The sequence below is a fragment of the Ixodes scapularis genome, unplaced genomic scaffold (genome assembly GCF_016920785.2).
Source record: "Ixodes scapularis isolate PalLabHiFi unplaced genomic scaffold, ASM1692078v2 PGA_scaffold44__24_contigs__length_19508400, whole genome shotgun sequence".
NCBI classification, from domain to species: Eukaryota; Metazoa; Arthropoda; class Arachnida; order Ixodida; family Ixodidae; genus Ixodes; species Ixodes scapularis.
The window spans coordinates 7,578,300-7,593,176 of record NW_024609873.1 but is presented as its reverse complement, the minus strand read 5'-3'; the positions used below and the strand labels follow the sequence as shown (position 1 = coordinate 7,593,176).

Genomic DNA, 14,877 nt, shown 5'->3' with positions numbered 1-14,877 from the left:
AATAATCGAGGACGCAAGATTCAGCGATTCTCGTGGAACACTTTATACGCGATCGCCTTTCTTCTTTCCAGTCACTTTGGCGTCACATCTCAATTCGAAACATTCGAAAGGCGGACTTCGTACAAGTCAGACTTTCCACCGAATACTTCGCGTCGTTGTAAATTCAAAATAAAAGAAGATTGTACGCTTGCTGGCACGATAGATGATGCACCAGCTCATTTCACCCATAAAAAAGCGTAAAACCGACGTTATTTAACTGAGTGTCGCCCGTCGTCAAATACGCGACGAGTGTACGTGCTAACAGAATATTGTACGAGTGAAACCAGCACAGACAACAAGAGATAAAGAAATCAAGCGCAAATGAGAAACACACACTTTACAGCAACCACATTGACGACTCTTGGCAATCTATACAGTCACTCCTCAATTACGCAACATTTGTCAGTAATTCAAAAAACGTCGGGTCTAGTTCAAATAGGGACTTTCCGATTTCTAAACGGGAAGCACATTACCGCAACCCCCGAAAGATCGCCCATCTCATAATTTTTCCGGTTATCTTTTCACCACGTGTGAGTATCCATTTGGAAATTTTCGATAGATGAATTCATATTCTCCCAAAATTTCCCTTCCATCGCGTGGTGCCACGGTATAAGGTTCACGTAGATGTATGGCGGTCCTGTGTAATGTGCAAAACATTTCGCGGGCCACCAAAACAATTAGGCTCGCAGTATAAAAAAAAAAAAAAAAAGACTGGCAATTCGTAACATTGCCGAGTCACGCAAGTATTCCGTACAGAAACACCTGTAGAAAACCAACTTGCACTTCATGGGCAGTGGACAGCATAAAGCACATCGCCGACTCCGTCGGAACGTGGCAGTGAAGGCTAAGGTTTCGTTGATCCGTGGCCTTCGCCGTCTGCTATAACTGCGTTCTTTGCGTCGTGTGTGCGTTTCACTGATCCATCTTTGAGTAATAGGAGCAAGCAACGTTCACTGCACTCCAAGTTACGATCAAGTCAAGTATTGGGAAATTTAAATTTTCAGATAACGTTGCAAGGAACCAACAAGTTCCGGTTCTTTCAGAATGAAAAAAAAAAATAACATAGCTATACATTGAGTGTTTCAGTTTCCCAACAAAAGGAAACGCTCGCTAATGTAGCGTTGTAGAATTCTGCTGTTTATATCGTCTGCTCGTAGAAACAAGTCAGCGCCATATTGAATCGGGTTTGGTGAGCACAGCTGGCTCGCATGTTGTTTGGTAATTTTCAAGACCTAGCCCGTAAAAAACAAAAAAACAAATCAAAACAAAACGAGGATTGTCGTTTTGAGATGCAACGTGTATACCTCTGGCTACAAATTGTTTAAAGGCATAGGGAAGAAGCTGACTCTGCATGGAAACTAGGCAGTGATTCCGCTTTCAAGGCTGGTAACCCTCATCTCAAAGGCGCACGTCCGCCCACCGTCGCGTAGAGGATCACGTGACCTTTCGGACCACGGGGTTCGTCGTGACGTGGACGTGACTCCGACGACGCGAGGTGCAACAAGCAAGGCTGGCTGCAACTACCGATGCAAGCTCGTCGTGAGCAAGACCGTAACATGGCGTGTGGTGCATCCCAAGCGTAGAATAATCCTTGCCTTTAATTATAAGAAGAAAAAAAAAAAAAACTCACAACAAAACAAACGCTGTTCGACCATACTTATCCTTCCACTGGGTTAGTCAAGAGCAGAGTATTTATAGGCAAAATCACTCGCAACGAAGCCCACGGTCGTTCTGTCCAAAATAAGACAACGAAGAACGTTAACACGACAAGTGAAGTTGGCACATGACGATGCGTTAGAAATATAGCGCTCTTTTCCATTCCCACGTCGAGTGATATGGACGAGGAAACTGCAATGGCTGCGTGCCGACGTCGGATGAGTTCAGATGATTCTTCGAGAGGCAGTGATTATGAGAAAATCTACAAGATCTGTTGTTGTTGTTGTCTTTTTTGTACATATATAATCCATATACAGAGCCTATACAAGATAGCGGTCCTCAGCGAGACGGCACGAAGCGAATAATCCCAAGCTTCAAATAGTGACGATTCACCAAAATTACGACTATTCCTTTTTTTTTTTCCTTTATTTTAGTCGCGATGTTGGAGGCGTGAAGATAAAGTACGGTAGTTATAACTTAATCGAGTTGCCAAATTCAGAGCTCGTCGAGTGAACATCCGGCGGTAAACTCGTCTGTATTCGTTGTATGACCGTATAAACTATAGATGAGGCAGCCCAACTGAATTGACAAAGCTCTCACATGACACCGCTAGGGTGGCGCTGCTGTCGGCGCGACGCATACGCAGAACTCAAGGCAAATCTGGTCGTGCGCGGTGCCCCAACTTGGAGCGGCCATTATGCGAACTTCTTTGTAAACAGTGCGTTGGTCTTGCAACAGGTTGTTAAAACAAAAATCGTCGATTTGCAATTCTAGTACATTGAAATGAAATAATCATAATCATAATAAAAAAAAGGTACGGTTTCTTTTTGCGGAGAAAGACAAGACCTTTTTTTTTTTTATTAAGGTCCCGGTTGCCGGAAAAAGTACACACACACAAAAAAAAGTATGTTGCAACGTTAGCGCGGAGGGCTGAAAATCCGTGCCTGCATTTCTCATTTGCGTCGGGAAAATTGGGTATACCTTCGGGCAACCGTCGGTGAAAGTACACTTTTTTGAGACTCGGGACTTATCGGTCTGCTCGTAACCTGTTTCATACGCTGTAGATACGAGTTAGATAGCTGCGCGAACGGTATCGAGAATAGGCGCGGGACGAGGCGATACTGGACGAACGGAGTATGGTACGGTTGAACATATTGGACGTATTTGGCTTATAATTCATAGCGCGCAATGCGCTGGATTGGCCAAGTCGAGCAGTCGATACGCTACTGGGGAGATGCACTTTGACACGTGGCGTCAAGGGGCGCAGCCGATCTGTCCCGCCCATGCCTCACCATTTCGGAAAGTATGCGGCAGAAGTCGAGCTGTTCCGAATTCGTCCACGTGACGACACGTGACGTCACGACCTATAGTGGCACCAATCACGTGACGCATGGAGGCACAAACCACGTGACGACACGTCATTTGGTCCATTGTGGCACGAACCCCCTGACGACCTATGGTGGAACTAACCACGTGATCTATAGTGACACAAACCACGTGATGGCACGTGATCCAGTGGCATAAACCATGTGACCGTAGTACGTTGTACGTACGACGATTTTGTCAAGTGTTGACCAATGTGTTTGTCTAGGTACACAACAAAAAAAGAAAAAAAAAAAAAGAAGTCAGCCGTAGATTATTTGACGGCTTCCAATTTGTCGCTTGTAAAGCATGAAGTGCATCATTCCGAAGCTGAAATGCACCATCTCGATGTTTACGAATTAATTAAGTCTGCCAGGAAGTTTTCCCGTTGATTAGGGTCGGCTCATAGCGACTCCTTGCACACTGCGGCACCTTTCATCCCACACCCATTACTAGAAGAAAAATAAGAGAGAATGCTTTCGCTTTCCGCCTCGTAAATGCAGCCGCCATTGGCATTTGCAGCTTCCACTGGTCGGTATGGGTGTGGTCACAAACTCCCACTTGAAAGGAGGGAGCTGACCACGTGTCCATGGGAACTCATTGGCGTCTAGGAAAAATTTAAGAAACAACCTCTCAGACGAGGATTCGGGGAATAACTAAACACAAAACTTTCATCTGAAGATCATGCGGCGTAAAACTGGATAGTGTCGCGGGTGTATATATCCACACAAAAACAAACAACGCAAGCCGTTTGCAAGGAGCTGCCACAAAACAAAGAAAAACAAAATAAGCACGACCAGCGAAACATTACAAGATTCAACGGAGATACGACTCCTGCAAAAAATATTTTGCGTGGAAGGCGGTCATCATTTTTAGTAGCTTTTTTTGCCATCACCGTATCGGCTATTCCCTCATTATTCAATATCTCGTAATAATTAAAAATAAAGGTTTCGCAACCTGCGGGCGGCCAATAAAACCGTACGTCGAACGCTCCTCAATACTCATATCCAGTATCGGGTTTCCAGCATTTTCTTTCCTCCGGAAACTAAACATTTCTTTCTCGGATGCCTTACTTTCACTGTTCTCAACATATCATAAAAAAAAAAAAAAAAAAATTAACATTTTAGTTGGAGCATTTTAGTAGCAGACACGGACGGGAACAATTTTATATGACTCATGTTGGAGAGCGACTCACGCGGGACAAGTCTGGTCTTTAAAAAACAGACGTACCGCGCGCTCCACATAAAAGGGATCTACTACAGTAATAGCTTCCGGATGACACGAGAGAGTATTGGTAAGCGTTCGAATTACGGAAAATCCACTGCGCATTGAAACCTAGAGCAGTGTACACATCATAACTGTATACACTGCCTGACTTAGAGTAATGTCACTGTCGCATAAAACTGAAGACCGCACAAAGCGCAGTCGTGAACAAAAAAAATACGCAATAGGACAGCGAAATTTGGGGATTTGGATACTGGGCCAGTTACTTGCACCTACTGGGAATTTGCTCGGCATAAACTATTTCAATCTTAGTAGAACCCAATTTGGAGGGAAGGTTCACACTACAAGTCGACCGACCTTTCACCATGAAGATAAACATCAGTAAAAACTAAAGACAACTAAAAAAATTAACAAGCTAATATGAAAAGGGTTCAGATGTAAAGCTGCCAGATGGAGATGGGCTGGCGGTACATCCCGGGCGCGCCTTGCTCACTTCCGCCGAACACGTAGAAGCAGAGCCTCCAGCGGTGCTGTTCCGGCCGTGCCCTGCTGGGACTGGACAGCTTAACCCGGACGGGCGTCCCGTGGCAGCTCTCCTCCTTGATGGCCTGGATCAGGTGGGTCCTGGGCTGGCCCGAGCCGCGCAGCACGACCGCCGTCGAAGACCCCGAAGGGACCCTCTGGGACACCCTGTCCCAAGACTTGGCCCTCTGCTTGACCACTTGAATGCCCGGTTGCGCCGCCACGCTAAACGTGTTCATCTCCAGGACGGCAGAGTCCTCCGAAGAACGGCCGGCGTTCAGGGACACGGGCCTGGAAGTGCGAGGGCCGTTGCCCGTGAGGAAGTTGACAATGTCCCGCTGGAGCTCCGGGTCGTCCTCGGCAAAAGAGTAGTAGCCCGAGCAGTGGGACACGCTGTGGGACAGTTCCACCACGGGCGTCTGGAGGCAGCTGCCGCCGGTGCCGTCCGACAGGGTCGAGAAGGACGTGTAGCTGCTCGTGGAACGCCGGGCCTGCCGCAGCTTGGCGGAGCTGCGGGACTCTAGGTCGATGAGGAGGTCGCTGCGATCGGCCGTGGCGGGGGCCTTCATGGAACTGACGTCGTTCTCGCACGGGCTGTGTTGATGCTCCTGCGGGCTCGTCGTCGCTGTGGTCGGGGAACAGCAGCAGCTCCCGCCGCCGAGGACGGCCGGGGCAACGGCGTTGTGGCCGCGAGCCGAGAAGGTCGTCAGGCTCTGGGAGCTGGTCATCCTCCGTGAACGCCCGGACTGCGGCGGCGGGCTCAGCCGTCCCGGCACCACGTCTTCGTCCCGGTTCCGCGGCAGGATCTCGGACAGCGGACGCACGGCGATGTGGAGCTGGTGACGCGGCGTCGAGGGCTCGCTGTCCGAGGGCTCCAGGACGGCGTCCGAGCTGAGGGACTTCTGGATGGCCGTCGACGGCTGGAGATTCGGCGTTCCGCCCGCGGACGAGTCTCCCCCGTCCAGGAGGTTCTGGAGCTCGTCCCGACGCACGATGCCCACGCCGTAGTTGCCGCTCGAGATGCTGCGCACCAGCCGGCTGCTGGACAGCTTCTCCTTCAGGGACCTGCGAGGTCGTGTAGACGGGTTCAAAATGCCACAAAAGGGACAAAATAAAATGGCTTAACGCGCTGCAGAATCGCGGTTGGGGCGAGGAAATCGTGATGTCACAAAAACGTGGCATTGTAAGTTGTAAACGGTGTCACCAGGCAATTTCAGCAGCCATCATCCCGCCCCTGTTTGTTTCGAACAGGATGAACGTTGTACCGATGTGCGGCGGTGTCATCTCTGCCGTGTGATTCACGTTTAACGCTCCAAGTTCGCAGTCGTACTGCTCTGGCCAAACGGCCTATTTACTAATATGGTGACGAGGGTGAGTTGGTTCGTTATTACAAATTGGTGATACAGCGTGCCAAAAAAAAAAGAAAAAAAAAAGAAACAAGGACAGAGACAGCGCTGAACTTAGAACGAGCGCAGTTCGTTTTAAGTTCAGAGAGATAAAGAAAGAGAGAGATTTTCTATTTTTAACTGTAGAGCATGTTGGTAAAGTTGACTTGACACAGAAATAATAAAACAAACTCGAGACAAGGGATGACGAACGTATGTTTCATGAAAGTTATGTTCGTCGTCTCTTGTCCGGAGTTTGTTTTATTACTTCAGTATCAAGTCAGTTTACACTTTATTACATTTTTTTTTCTGACCGTTTTCCTGACATTTAATTTTAATTAAGCACAAATGCTTAAAAACAAAAAAACTCAGATTTCTAAACGGGAATGTGGGAAAGGGCTTCCAAGACCACGCAAAACCCAAAGCTATTTAAAAAAGAAATAAAAAAATTGCACTTTTATAAATATTTTATGTGCCAGCATAGGACAAGTACGTAACATAATACACTTTCCACACCCACATAAAACAAATTTTATAGCAATGGCTACATAGTGAGACTCATTTTGAGTTAAAGCGATTCCAAAGCGTGCTTCTATTTTGAGGGTGTCTCATCCAGCCATTTAAAGGAATATTTTTCCGGAGTTAAAGGGGCACTGAAGTTGATTCCAAGATCGTTTTTGTTTTTGTATTTTTGTGGTGACAACTTAATCTAGGCGCTCTAAGCATCCAAACAAACCTGAAATTATAATCGTGCGTAGCTTATTTCCTCGTTAAAAACGTGTTCAAATTGATCGCGACACGCCCTTTTTTGGGAAGAATTTTCTTCCGAATGAAGCGGTCGATGAAGGGCTCTTGTCGGAGAGTTGCAAGCGATGGCTTCGCCCGGGGAGAAAAAGAGGAGGTTTATCCGAATGTGTACCTATCACACTCTCTTCGAAACGAGTTATAGTAAAATCATTCGGAATCTGCGTGTATTGTAGGGCTTTCATTGGTTAAAAATTAAAACAGCGCAAGACACGGACAAGCACAAGAAGGTAGACGAACAAGGCGCTGACTTACAACTAAAGTTTTTTCGTGCTAACATCAAGTATAAATACTGTAATGTCATGACAAACAAATAAAGATAAAATACATGTAATGGTCGCCACGTGCTCCTTAGCCACCGTTATGCGCTGTCACTGTGTGTCTAGAAAGCAACATTCCTTTTCGGATAAACATACTGAAGGAGTGCTGACCACAGTTTTCCCCCAATTTTCAAATTTCCCGCGCCTCAATGATTTCTCGAGTGAGTTTGTCTTTATTTTTCCGAATCACTTCACACTTGACAAAGACAAGTGTGAAGTGATTAGAAATACCAACTAGCCCAAACTTCTACGTTAGTCAACTTTCATTGGTCCACACAGCGTAGTCCGCGAGAAAAAAGAGTCCATATGCTTTTCTCTTGCCCTGAGATGAACAGGCGGTTTCCTAATATAGGTCTTGGTATATGTGGGAACTAACACCTTTTAAACAATATAATATCAAAAAACGACCTTTTCCAAACATGGCTTGAGTGCCCCTTTAAAGGTCCCTTTCCAAGGGCGCGTACCTGAGGTTGACCTGCGAGGCGAGCTGGGCGCCGTACGCGTAGCGGTCTTCGTCCTCGTCCTGTGAGCCGGTCCGCTTGCTGCACAGCCTGGACACCGGGTGCACCTTGAAGCGGAACGAGGCCCTGCGGGGATGCCCGTCGCCCGCCGACGCCGTCTGGGACGCCGACCAAAGCCCGTCCGCGTCCACGTCGGCCGCCGACGGCCGCACCCGGTCCGCCCAGGTGGGCATGGTCGGGTTCACCAGGGCCACGTGGCGGCAGCGGGGAGTCGGCGCGTTGCCCTCCACCACCACCTTCTCCCAGGTCTCGCTCGCTGCACGGGGAGGGTGGCTTACATATACGCGACGCCTGGGTAGACTCAGTCTAATGTTAAAGACCGACGACCAGTTCGCGATTTCCCCTCGCTTCTTCCTCTCCCCCTTCTACAGTGTGCACCGTTGCCTGTCTCCTCCTCCCTCATGCTGAGGAAGATCTTCTGCCTCGCAGAATCTCGAGTGTGATCCTCGGCCTTTAAAGCTTTAGATGGGAACTTCGTCCGCGTCTTCGTGCACTCGATCTCACTTGGACGGTGTCAGGATGCTACCGGCGTTATCCTCTCCACTCTCCACGACGCTACCAGGCGTAATCATGCAGCGCCAAGAGCTCGAGTTGTCACATTCAATTGGGGCGCACCACACCGCACCGCACTGCACCGACGGACGCGTCGCGTTCAGATGGTCGTGTCGGTGCGGCTGCACTACGTTCATTTGGGACTTGGTGCGGCGCACGACACCGGCGCGTTGCTGCACCAGCTGCACCGTCGAAAGGAGACCATGCAGCTTCACGCACTGCGGCCCGGTGCGGCCTTGAGCTACCGCCCTCCGCCTCCTTCGGCCCCTTCTTTCCCTCGCTTCGTCTTCCTCGTCTCGAATAGGAGGTAAAAGCGCTAAAAAACGACGGACAAGTTGAAGAATGACGAACACCACAGAGCGCTAACTTGCAACTGAAGTTTATTACTGAAAAACACGTACACATATATACACCGTGACATCAAAAAGACAAGTGGTAATAATGCCGCTTCATCTATCTAAGGTTAATCTATGAATTGTTTACTCTTTCGAATGATTTCAAATATGCCACCTCAGAGCTATACAGGTTTACTGAGGGAGCGCTGACACACTTGCCCTGATCGTACTTCAAAATAAAAAACGCCTCCGATATCTCTCTCGTTTTTTTGTCTCTATTCCGAGTTAAGATAACGGTGTTGTCAAGCCGTGGGACACACCCACATCTGTTACAGTGTACAGCCAGATTGCCCGAGGGTGATGATCTAACTGACAGGGCATGTTCCCTGAGTCTGTCGTTTATGCACCGACCCGATTGCCCGATGTACACCTTTCCGCATGATAAAGGAATTTTATACACCACTTGTTCCTTACACTCTACGTATCTTGTTTTATGATTCTTATGGCATACGCCTACGCGCTCATCACCACGTGCCACCCTTCCACATAGCTTACTCAATTTTTGAGGGGCTGATAAGAGTACAGGGACCCCATGCTTTTCCCCCACTTTCTTTATTCTATGGCTCACCTTATGCACATAAGGTATCACCGCTGGTCTAGACTTTGGCTTGTCCCTCACGCCACATTCCCCTCCCCCCCGAAGTTTCTTTAGTAAGCCTTCCGCCACCCCCGCAAGGAGCGGAGGTGGAAAACCCCCCTCCTCCAGTTTCGTCACCTGAAGCATAAAGCTAACTGCTAGCTTATGTGGGCAGGACTTCTGTAAAGATGACCTTAAGCACGTCGAGGCAATGCCCCTCTTGATTACCTTTGAGTGACTTGAATCAAAGGGTAACACTCCTTTCTTTGCCCTTGGGCAATAAAACCAACAGACATGCGAAGGCTGTAGTAAAAGCTTAAGATCTAGAAACTGTAAGGTACCCGCTACGGGATTTTCACTAGTGAAAGTGAGCCCCGAAGCACTAGTTTTAAAATTATCAAACATTTTCGAAAATCATTCGAAAGAGTAAACAATTCATAGATTAACCTTAGATAGATGAAGCGGCATTATTACCACTTGTCTTTTTGATGTCACGGTGTATATATGTGTACGTGTTTTTCAGTAATAAACTTCAGTTGCAAGTTAGCGCTCTGTGGTGTTCGTCATTCTTCAACTTGTCCGTCGTTTTTTAGCGCTTTTACCTCCTATTCATGAATAACCAACTAGCCCAAGTACACACCCTTCCTCGTCTCGGTAAACATGGCGGCTCGGGAGACTCTCACTAGATGGCACGCGCCGCCGCCCCACTCGCGGCGGATTTTGTTCAATGGTCCACCCGTTTATGTTTTGCCCTTGAAGTCTCCGCGCCAAGCGCGTTGCACGGCGGAATGCTTCCTGTTCACTTGGTAGTGCATCATACGCTGCACCCGCGCGGTGGCGCGGCCTTGGGGGCAGCATTTTCTCGGTGCTGCGTGCGCCCCAAATGAATGTGACATAAGCCTTTTCTGTTTGGTTCATCAGCGACACTAGAACACGTACAGACACGTGACGAACGGTGCGCTTTTCAGGCTGCCTGATTTTAGACAAACGAAGTGCAGGTGCTGTTGGCTGGTCGCACCGTGAGAGGGGGGACAGCGTGACCCAACGAGCTCGGTGTTAGCACGCCGCTTACGCTCCGCCTCCTCAACACCTTCTATGCATCTCGAGGACTTTGTGCCGAATTTTAGCGTCGCCTAAAGAGGGAAACGCGGGGCGCTGATAGGACGCGAGCGCCGTGTCAGCATTCGGCCGAGACCCGTGTTCGCACTGACTGGAGACGAATCTCAGCCGAGAACTGACATCGTGTCCGATCCGGGTTTGCCTCTTCAGGTGACGTGGAAAATTCGGGCCTCGTTATCTCGGAGGCATTGCGCCAACTCCTTCCTAAATAAGAAAGCCCAAGTGCCGAATTTTGCTGCGTCACTAAAGATCGAGGGCCACCGTAGGCCACAGATTGGACACGACCACGGCGTCAGGCATTCGACTTGGAGTCGTGTTATCGGTGATTGGAACGACTCCTAGCCGGACGCTGACGCCGTAGTTGCGTCCAATCTGCGGCCTTCTTATTTAACGCACACCTAAGCTGTCGCTATGTTTCACCTTACGGGTTGCGTAAGTGTTTACTAATCTTTTCTAACCATCTTGGCAGCATTAACATTGGTCACTGTAGATCGTATACGTATTTAGGACATTACCTCACAAGCGACCTCATACGGAGCAGTCACGTTAAATTATTTAAAAGGTTTAGAAACCGCAAACAAAACAAGGACAATACAGGCACAAAGACGACACGACGGGCGCTAACTCACAACTGTTTTTATTAGCAAAACATCGCCATTTATATACACAAAATCTTTTGCCACACCTGCAATACAACCAATCACCACTCTCACATGAAACTATCTAGAAAAGTTACTTTTTTTTTTTTGGAACAGAAAAAGAGAAGGCATATTAACGCTATTGTCACCTTTCCTTTTGATGTAAAACGGCTCTATGATCTCTCTCTCTCGGTTTATCTTTTGCCTTTTTTTTTTTTAAATCTTTGTTGCAGCCAAAAGAGGCTTACAGCCAGTGCATAGACTGCAGGGGTCAGCAAGATATCCCCTCGCGTTGTAGCGCACAAAAAGACTATGTTCTCGTGCCCTATCGTTGAAACGTCGGCCAGTTAAAGGAGTGGCTTTGAAGATTAACCGCACGCTTTGGTTTGTAAAACGCAACCTAAAATTCGCTTCACCCGAAATAAGACAGCAAGCCAACACACCCCTGGTAAGATATCAACTCGAATATGCATAGGCGTCGCTTAGAAAGTCGTGTGCACATAGCGCTGAAGAGAGCTTCACGAAACAGGTAGCGCGGTTGCAGAAAGCGGGCTACCCTCAGAAGAGTCTGGCGAAAGTGGTGGACAGACTAAAAAAAAACGCAAAAGGCACTTAGGACTGCTTACGCGTAGGAATGCGGAAGCGTTCCTATACGCGCGCAGCGAATTTCTACAAGCAGCGCGCCACGTCGCGGCGTCTCCGCCGGCCTCACGGCTTCCGTGACGAAGCATCTGCGTTGCTGTGATTTTCTTTGCGTTTTATTTCTGAGGCGCGTCCGCTTTGACCTTGAGCGGCGCGTGCTTGATGACGTGTTTTTATGGCCATCTTTCAGGGACAACGCCGACGCCGCCTTTTCGCGTAATGAAACCATATAAAGCTTTCGCCTTAAAAAAAAAAAAAAAAAAATAAAGGCACACGGAGGCCACCTTGTGAAGGTGGTCATTCAACACCACCTTGAAGACAAGGCCGTAGTGCTGCCGTTTCTGCGTCATCAGCGAGGGCCAACACTGAACACAGGTCGGAAACGTGCGCTGCGTGAGCGCCGCGGCTTCGAGCCAAGTTTGAGCCGAAGGTAGACGCAATCGTCGCGTCCAATCTGTGCCCAGCATTGCCCTTCGCTGATGACGACATCTCTAACAGCACTACGGCTTTGTTATCTACGAGGTGTTGAGTCATCCCATACGCCCACTCAGTAACCCACAATCTAAAAAAAAAGGTAGTTGACCGGTACCATGTATTTGTTGTTTTTCCCGCGTCAAATAAGCTAACGCGACTATCCCGCAAAATCAACGATCCCCGTAAGGCTACAGATCCGTGTGATACGAAGCATCGGTAACAGATCCACAAAATGCGCCACAGGAGTGGTATACGAAATTCCCATGTCATGTGGAATGACATCGTCATTTGGTAACACAAGAACGTTGGCCATGTATATCGATCGGATATCTAGGGAGTTACCCGAGGCCTTTAATATAACAGAAAAAAAGATGGTAGTAGTGACACATCCGTCTCGTTATCGGAGCACAAGTACGTTCTTTGTTTGTTGTTTTTTTTGGGAAAGAGGCTACATCGGATGTAGAAGTGACTGTGGTTCGCCACGAGTATATAAGAGGGGGGTAATTAATGTTAGTTGCGAGTGCGCCCATGGGGTGCGCCCTGTTTTCGTCTACTTTTTTTATTATCCCGGTGTGGCTCCGGCGTTTTCATCGTGAATGCTGAATGGTTTAAAATATTAAGAAAAGTGGCCAAGTAAGCCTCTCATCCTTGCTTCTCTCCGCTGACATAATGCATCATACTGCAAACATGAAGCTATGTTTCCAGCCCCCTCGCCATAACTGTACACTCTGTGGCAAAATAAAACGAATGAATTGATTGAATGACTGATTGACCAACTGATTGATTGCCTTTACTCGCGGACTGACTTATTGACTGGCTGATTGATTTGCACTGCCTGATTGATTGACTGATTGACTCACTGATTGATAGCTCGATTGATTGACTGCCCGAATTATTTGCGTCTGCCTGAAGGGCGTTCCAGTACACGCAAGCCCCGGTAAGGTCGTCCGGACACCCTTTCAAGCAGTGCACGGAGGAGCAGAGGACGTGGCTCAAGAACTCACCGAAGTGGAACCTCCAGAGGTCGTTGTTGGCCGTGCCCTGGTGCTCCCCTCCGAAGAGGTACATGCAGCCCTGCGCTTGGACGGCCGCGTGGCCGTGCAACTCGCCGGGGCCGCCCTTCGAGGGACGGACGCGACTCCAACGACCAGTCTCTGCACGTCAGCGACAGACCGGAAAAAAAGGCGCTCCATTAGAGACTTTTAGGGAACCGTTTTTGCCCATCCGATACGGTACGATAAGCCCTCCGGTACGAACTGCGCATACGCAAGTCGTCTGCGGTAGCGCATGCGTAGTGCGTACCGGAGGGCCCATCGTACCGTATGGGATGGGCAAAAACGGTTCCCTAGAGCTCTATATTGATCTACCGCCCAGATGTACCGCAAGTGGAACGTATTAGCGATAGGTACGAAAATCTGGGAACCGTGACGACCCCGAGACGCCACGGTGTTACATGATGCCATGCGGCGTTACGTCACGCTGACGAGAGCACGGTACGGCAAAGGCGACGCGACACAAATCCCAAGAGCATTAAGAACGGGTGAATTTTCCTGAGCAGTTATACGCACGTTATTTCCGATCGTTGCCCCTACTACTATAAGAGAGCCGCATTCACTGCGCCCCTGCACGTTTCCGACGCTGTACGCGTCGATGCAGCGTCTCACGGAAACCACGATTGGACTGGTCAGTTTATTCTTTCACTTTCTCATGTACCAAACGATTCAGGCGAACATCTTCGAGCTTACGTTAGCCCAATCACGCATCGTGAAGTCCACAGCATTTCTAAATAAACACGTTAGAGGGTCAGAAAAATTTAGTCTGAAAAAAAATGATACAAAAATTAGGATACTTTAATTTTACTGTTGCAAGCAGCAAGCAGGCCCAAGACACGTGTGAAAACACGTCTCTAAGCCCTAAGCAAAACAACACGCGAGGAGCGTGTGCGTGTACGTACCAGCTGAAATGCTCCTACAAACCTTCTTGTACCAAGTACATATAATAGATTTTTCAAAAGGCGTCGTGATACCAGGAAAGTAAACGCTAAACCTCTCGCGATAAACAAAAACAAAATTTTTTTTCGAGCGTTTAGAATTGATTACAAACTAGCATGCTTGTAGCAAAGAGACGTTTGTGTCTACTAGCAATGTTGGTCGCTTGTTTAGCTCCAATGGACTAACCCATAAAAGAATCTAGAATGTATCCTAATCAAAAGACAAAACAAAATGTATTGCGCCCGTAACGGTCCATCAGACCTCCTGGATGGCCCATCGGGCCTTCATAATGGCCCCACAAACTTCCTTGAACGTTCACTGACTCCCTCGATGGCTCATCACACTAGCTCGGCGGCCCATCAGACTCTCTCGATGGCCCAACAGACTTCCTTAATGGGCTCATAAAACTTTCCTCATGGTCTATCAGACTTTCTTAATTGCACTTCAGACTTCGAGGGTGGCCTGGATGCATGGCACATCATCAGACTCCCTTGATGAATGGCTCATCTGACTCCCTCGATGGCCCATCAGACTTCGTCAATGGCCCATCAGATTTCGTTAATGGCCAATCAGACCTCATTAATGGCCCATCAGACCTTTCTGATGGCCCATCAGACTTTCCTGATGGCCCATCATCAGACTTCCATGAATGTTCA

At 48.4% G+C, this 14,877-nt stretch overlaps 1 protein-coding gene across 1 annotated transcript in view; it reads right to left on the bottom strand.

The window, feature by feature from the left end:
• Positions 1-4,712: 4,712 nt before the first annotated feature.
• LOC8024836 overlaps positions 4,713-14,877 on the bottom strand; it is a 59,341-nt gene continuing 49,176 nt past the window's right edge. Inside the window, exons 6-8 of the mRNA XM_029992950.4 lie at positions 13,235-13,384; positions 7,777-8,089; positions 4,713-5,868 (exon numbers count right to left, since the gene is read on the bottom strand). Coding sequence (XP_029848810.4) covers positions 4,713-5,868; positions 7,777-8,089; positions 13,235-13,384 — 1,619 coding nt within the window. The remainder of the gene's footprint in view (positions 5,869-7,776; positions 8,090-13,234; positions 13,385-14,877) is intronic.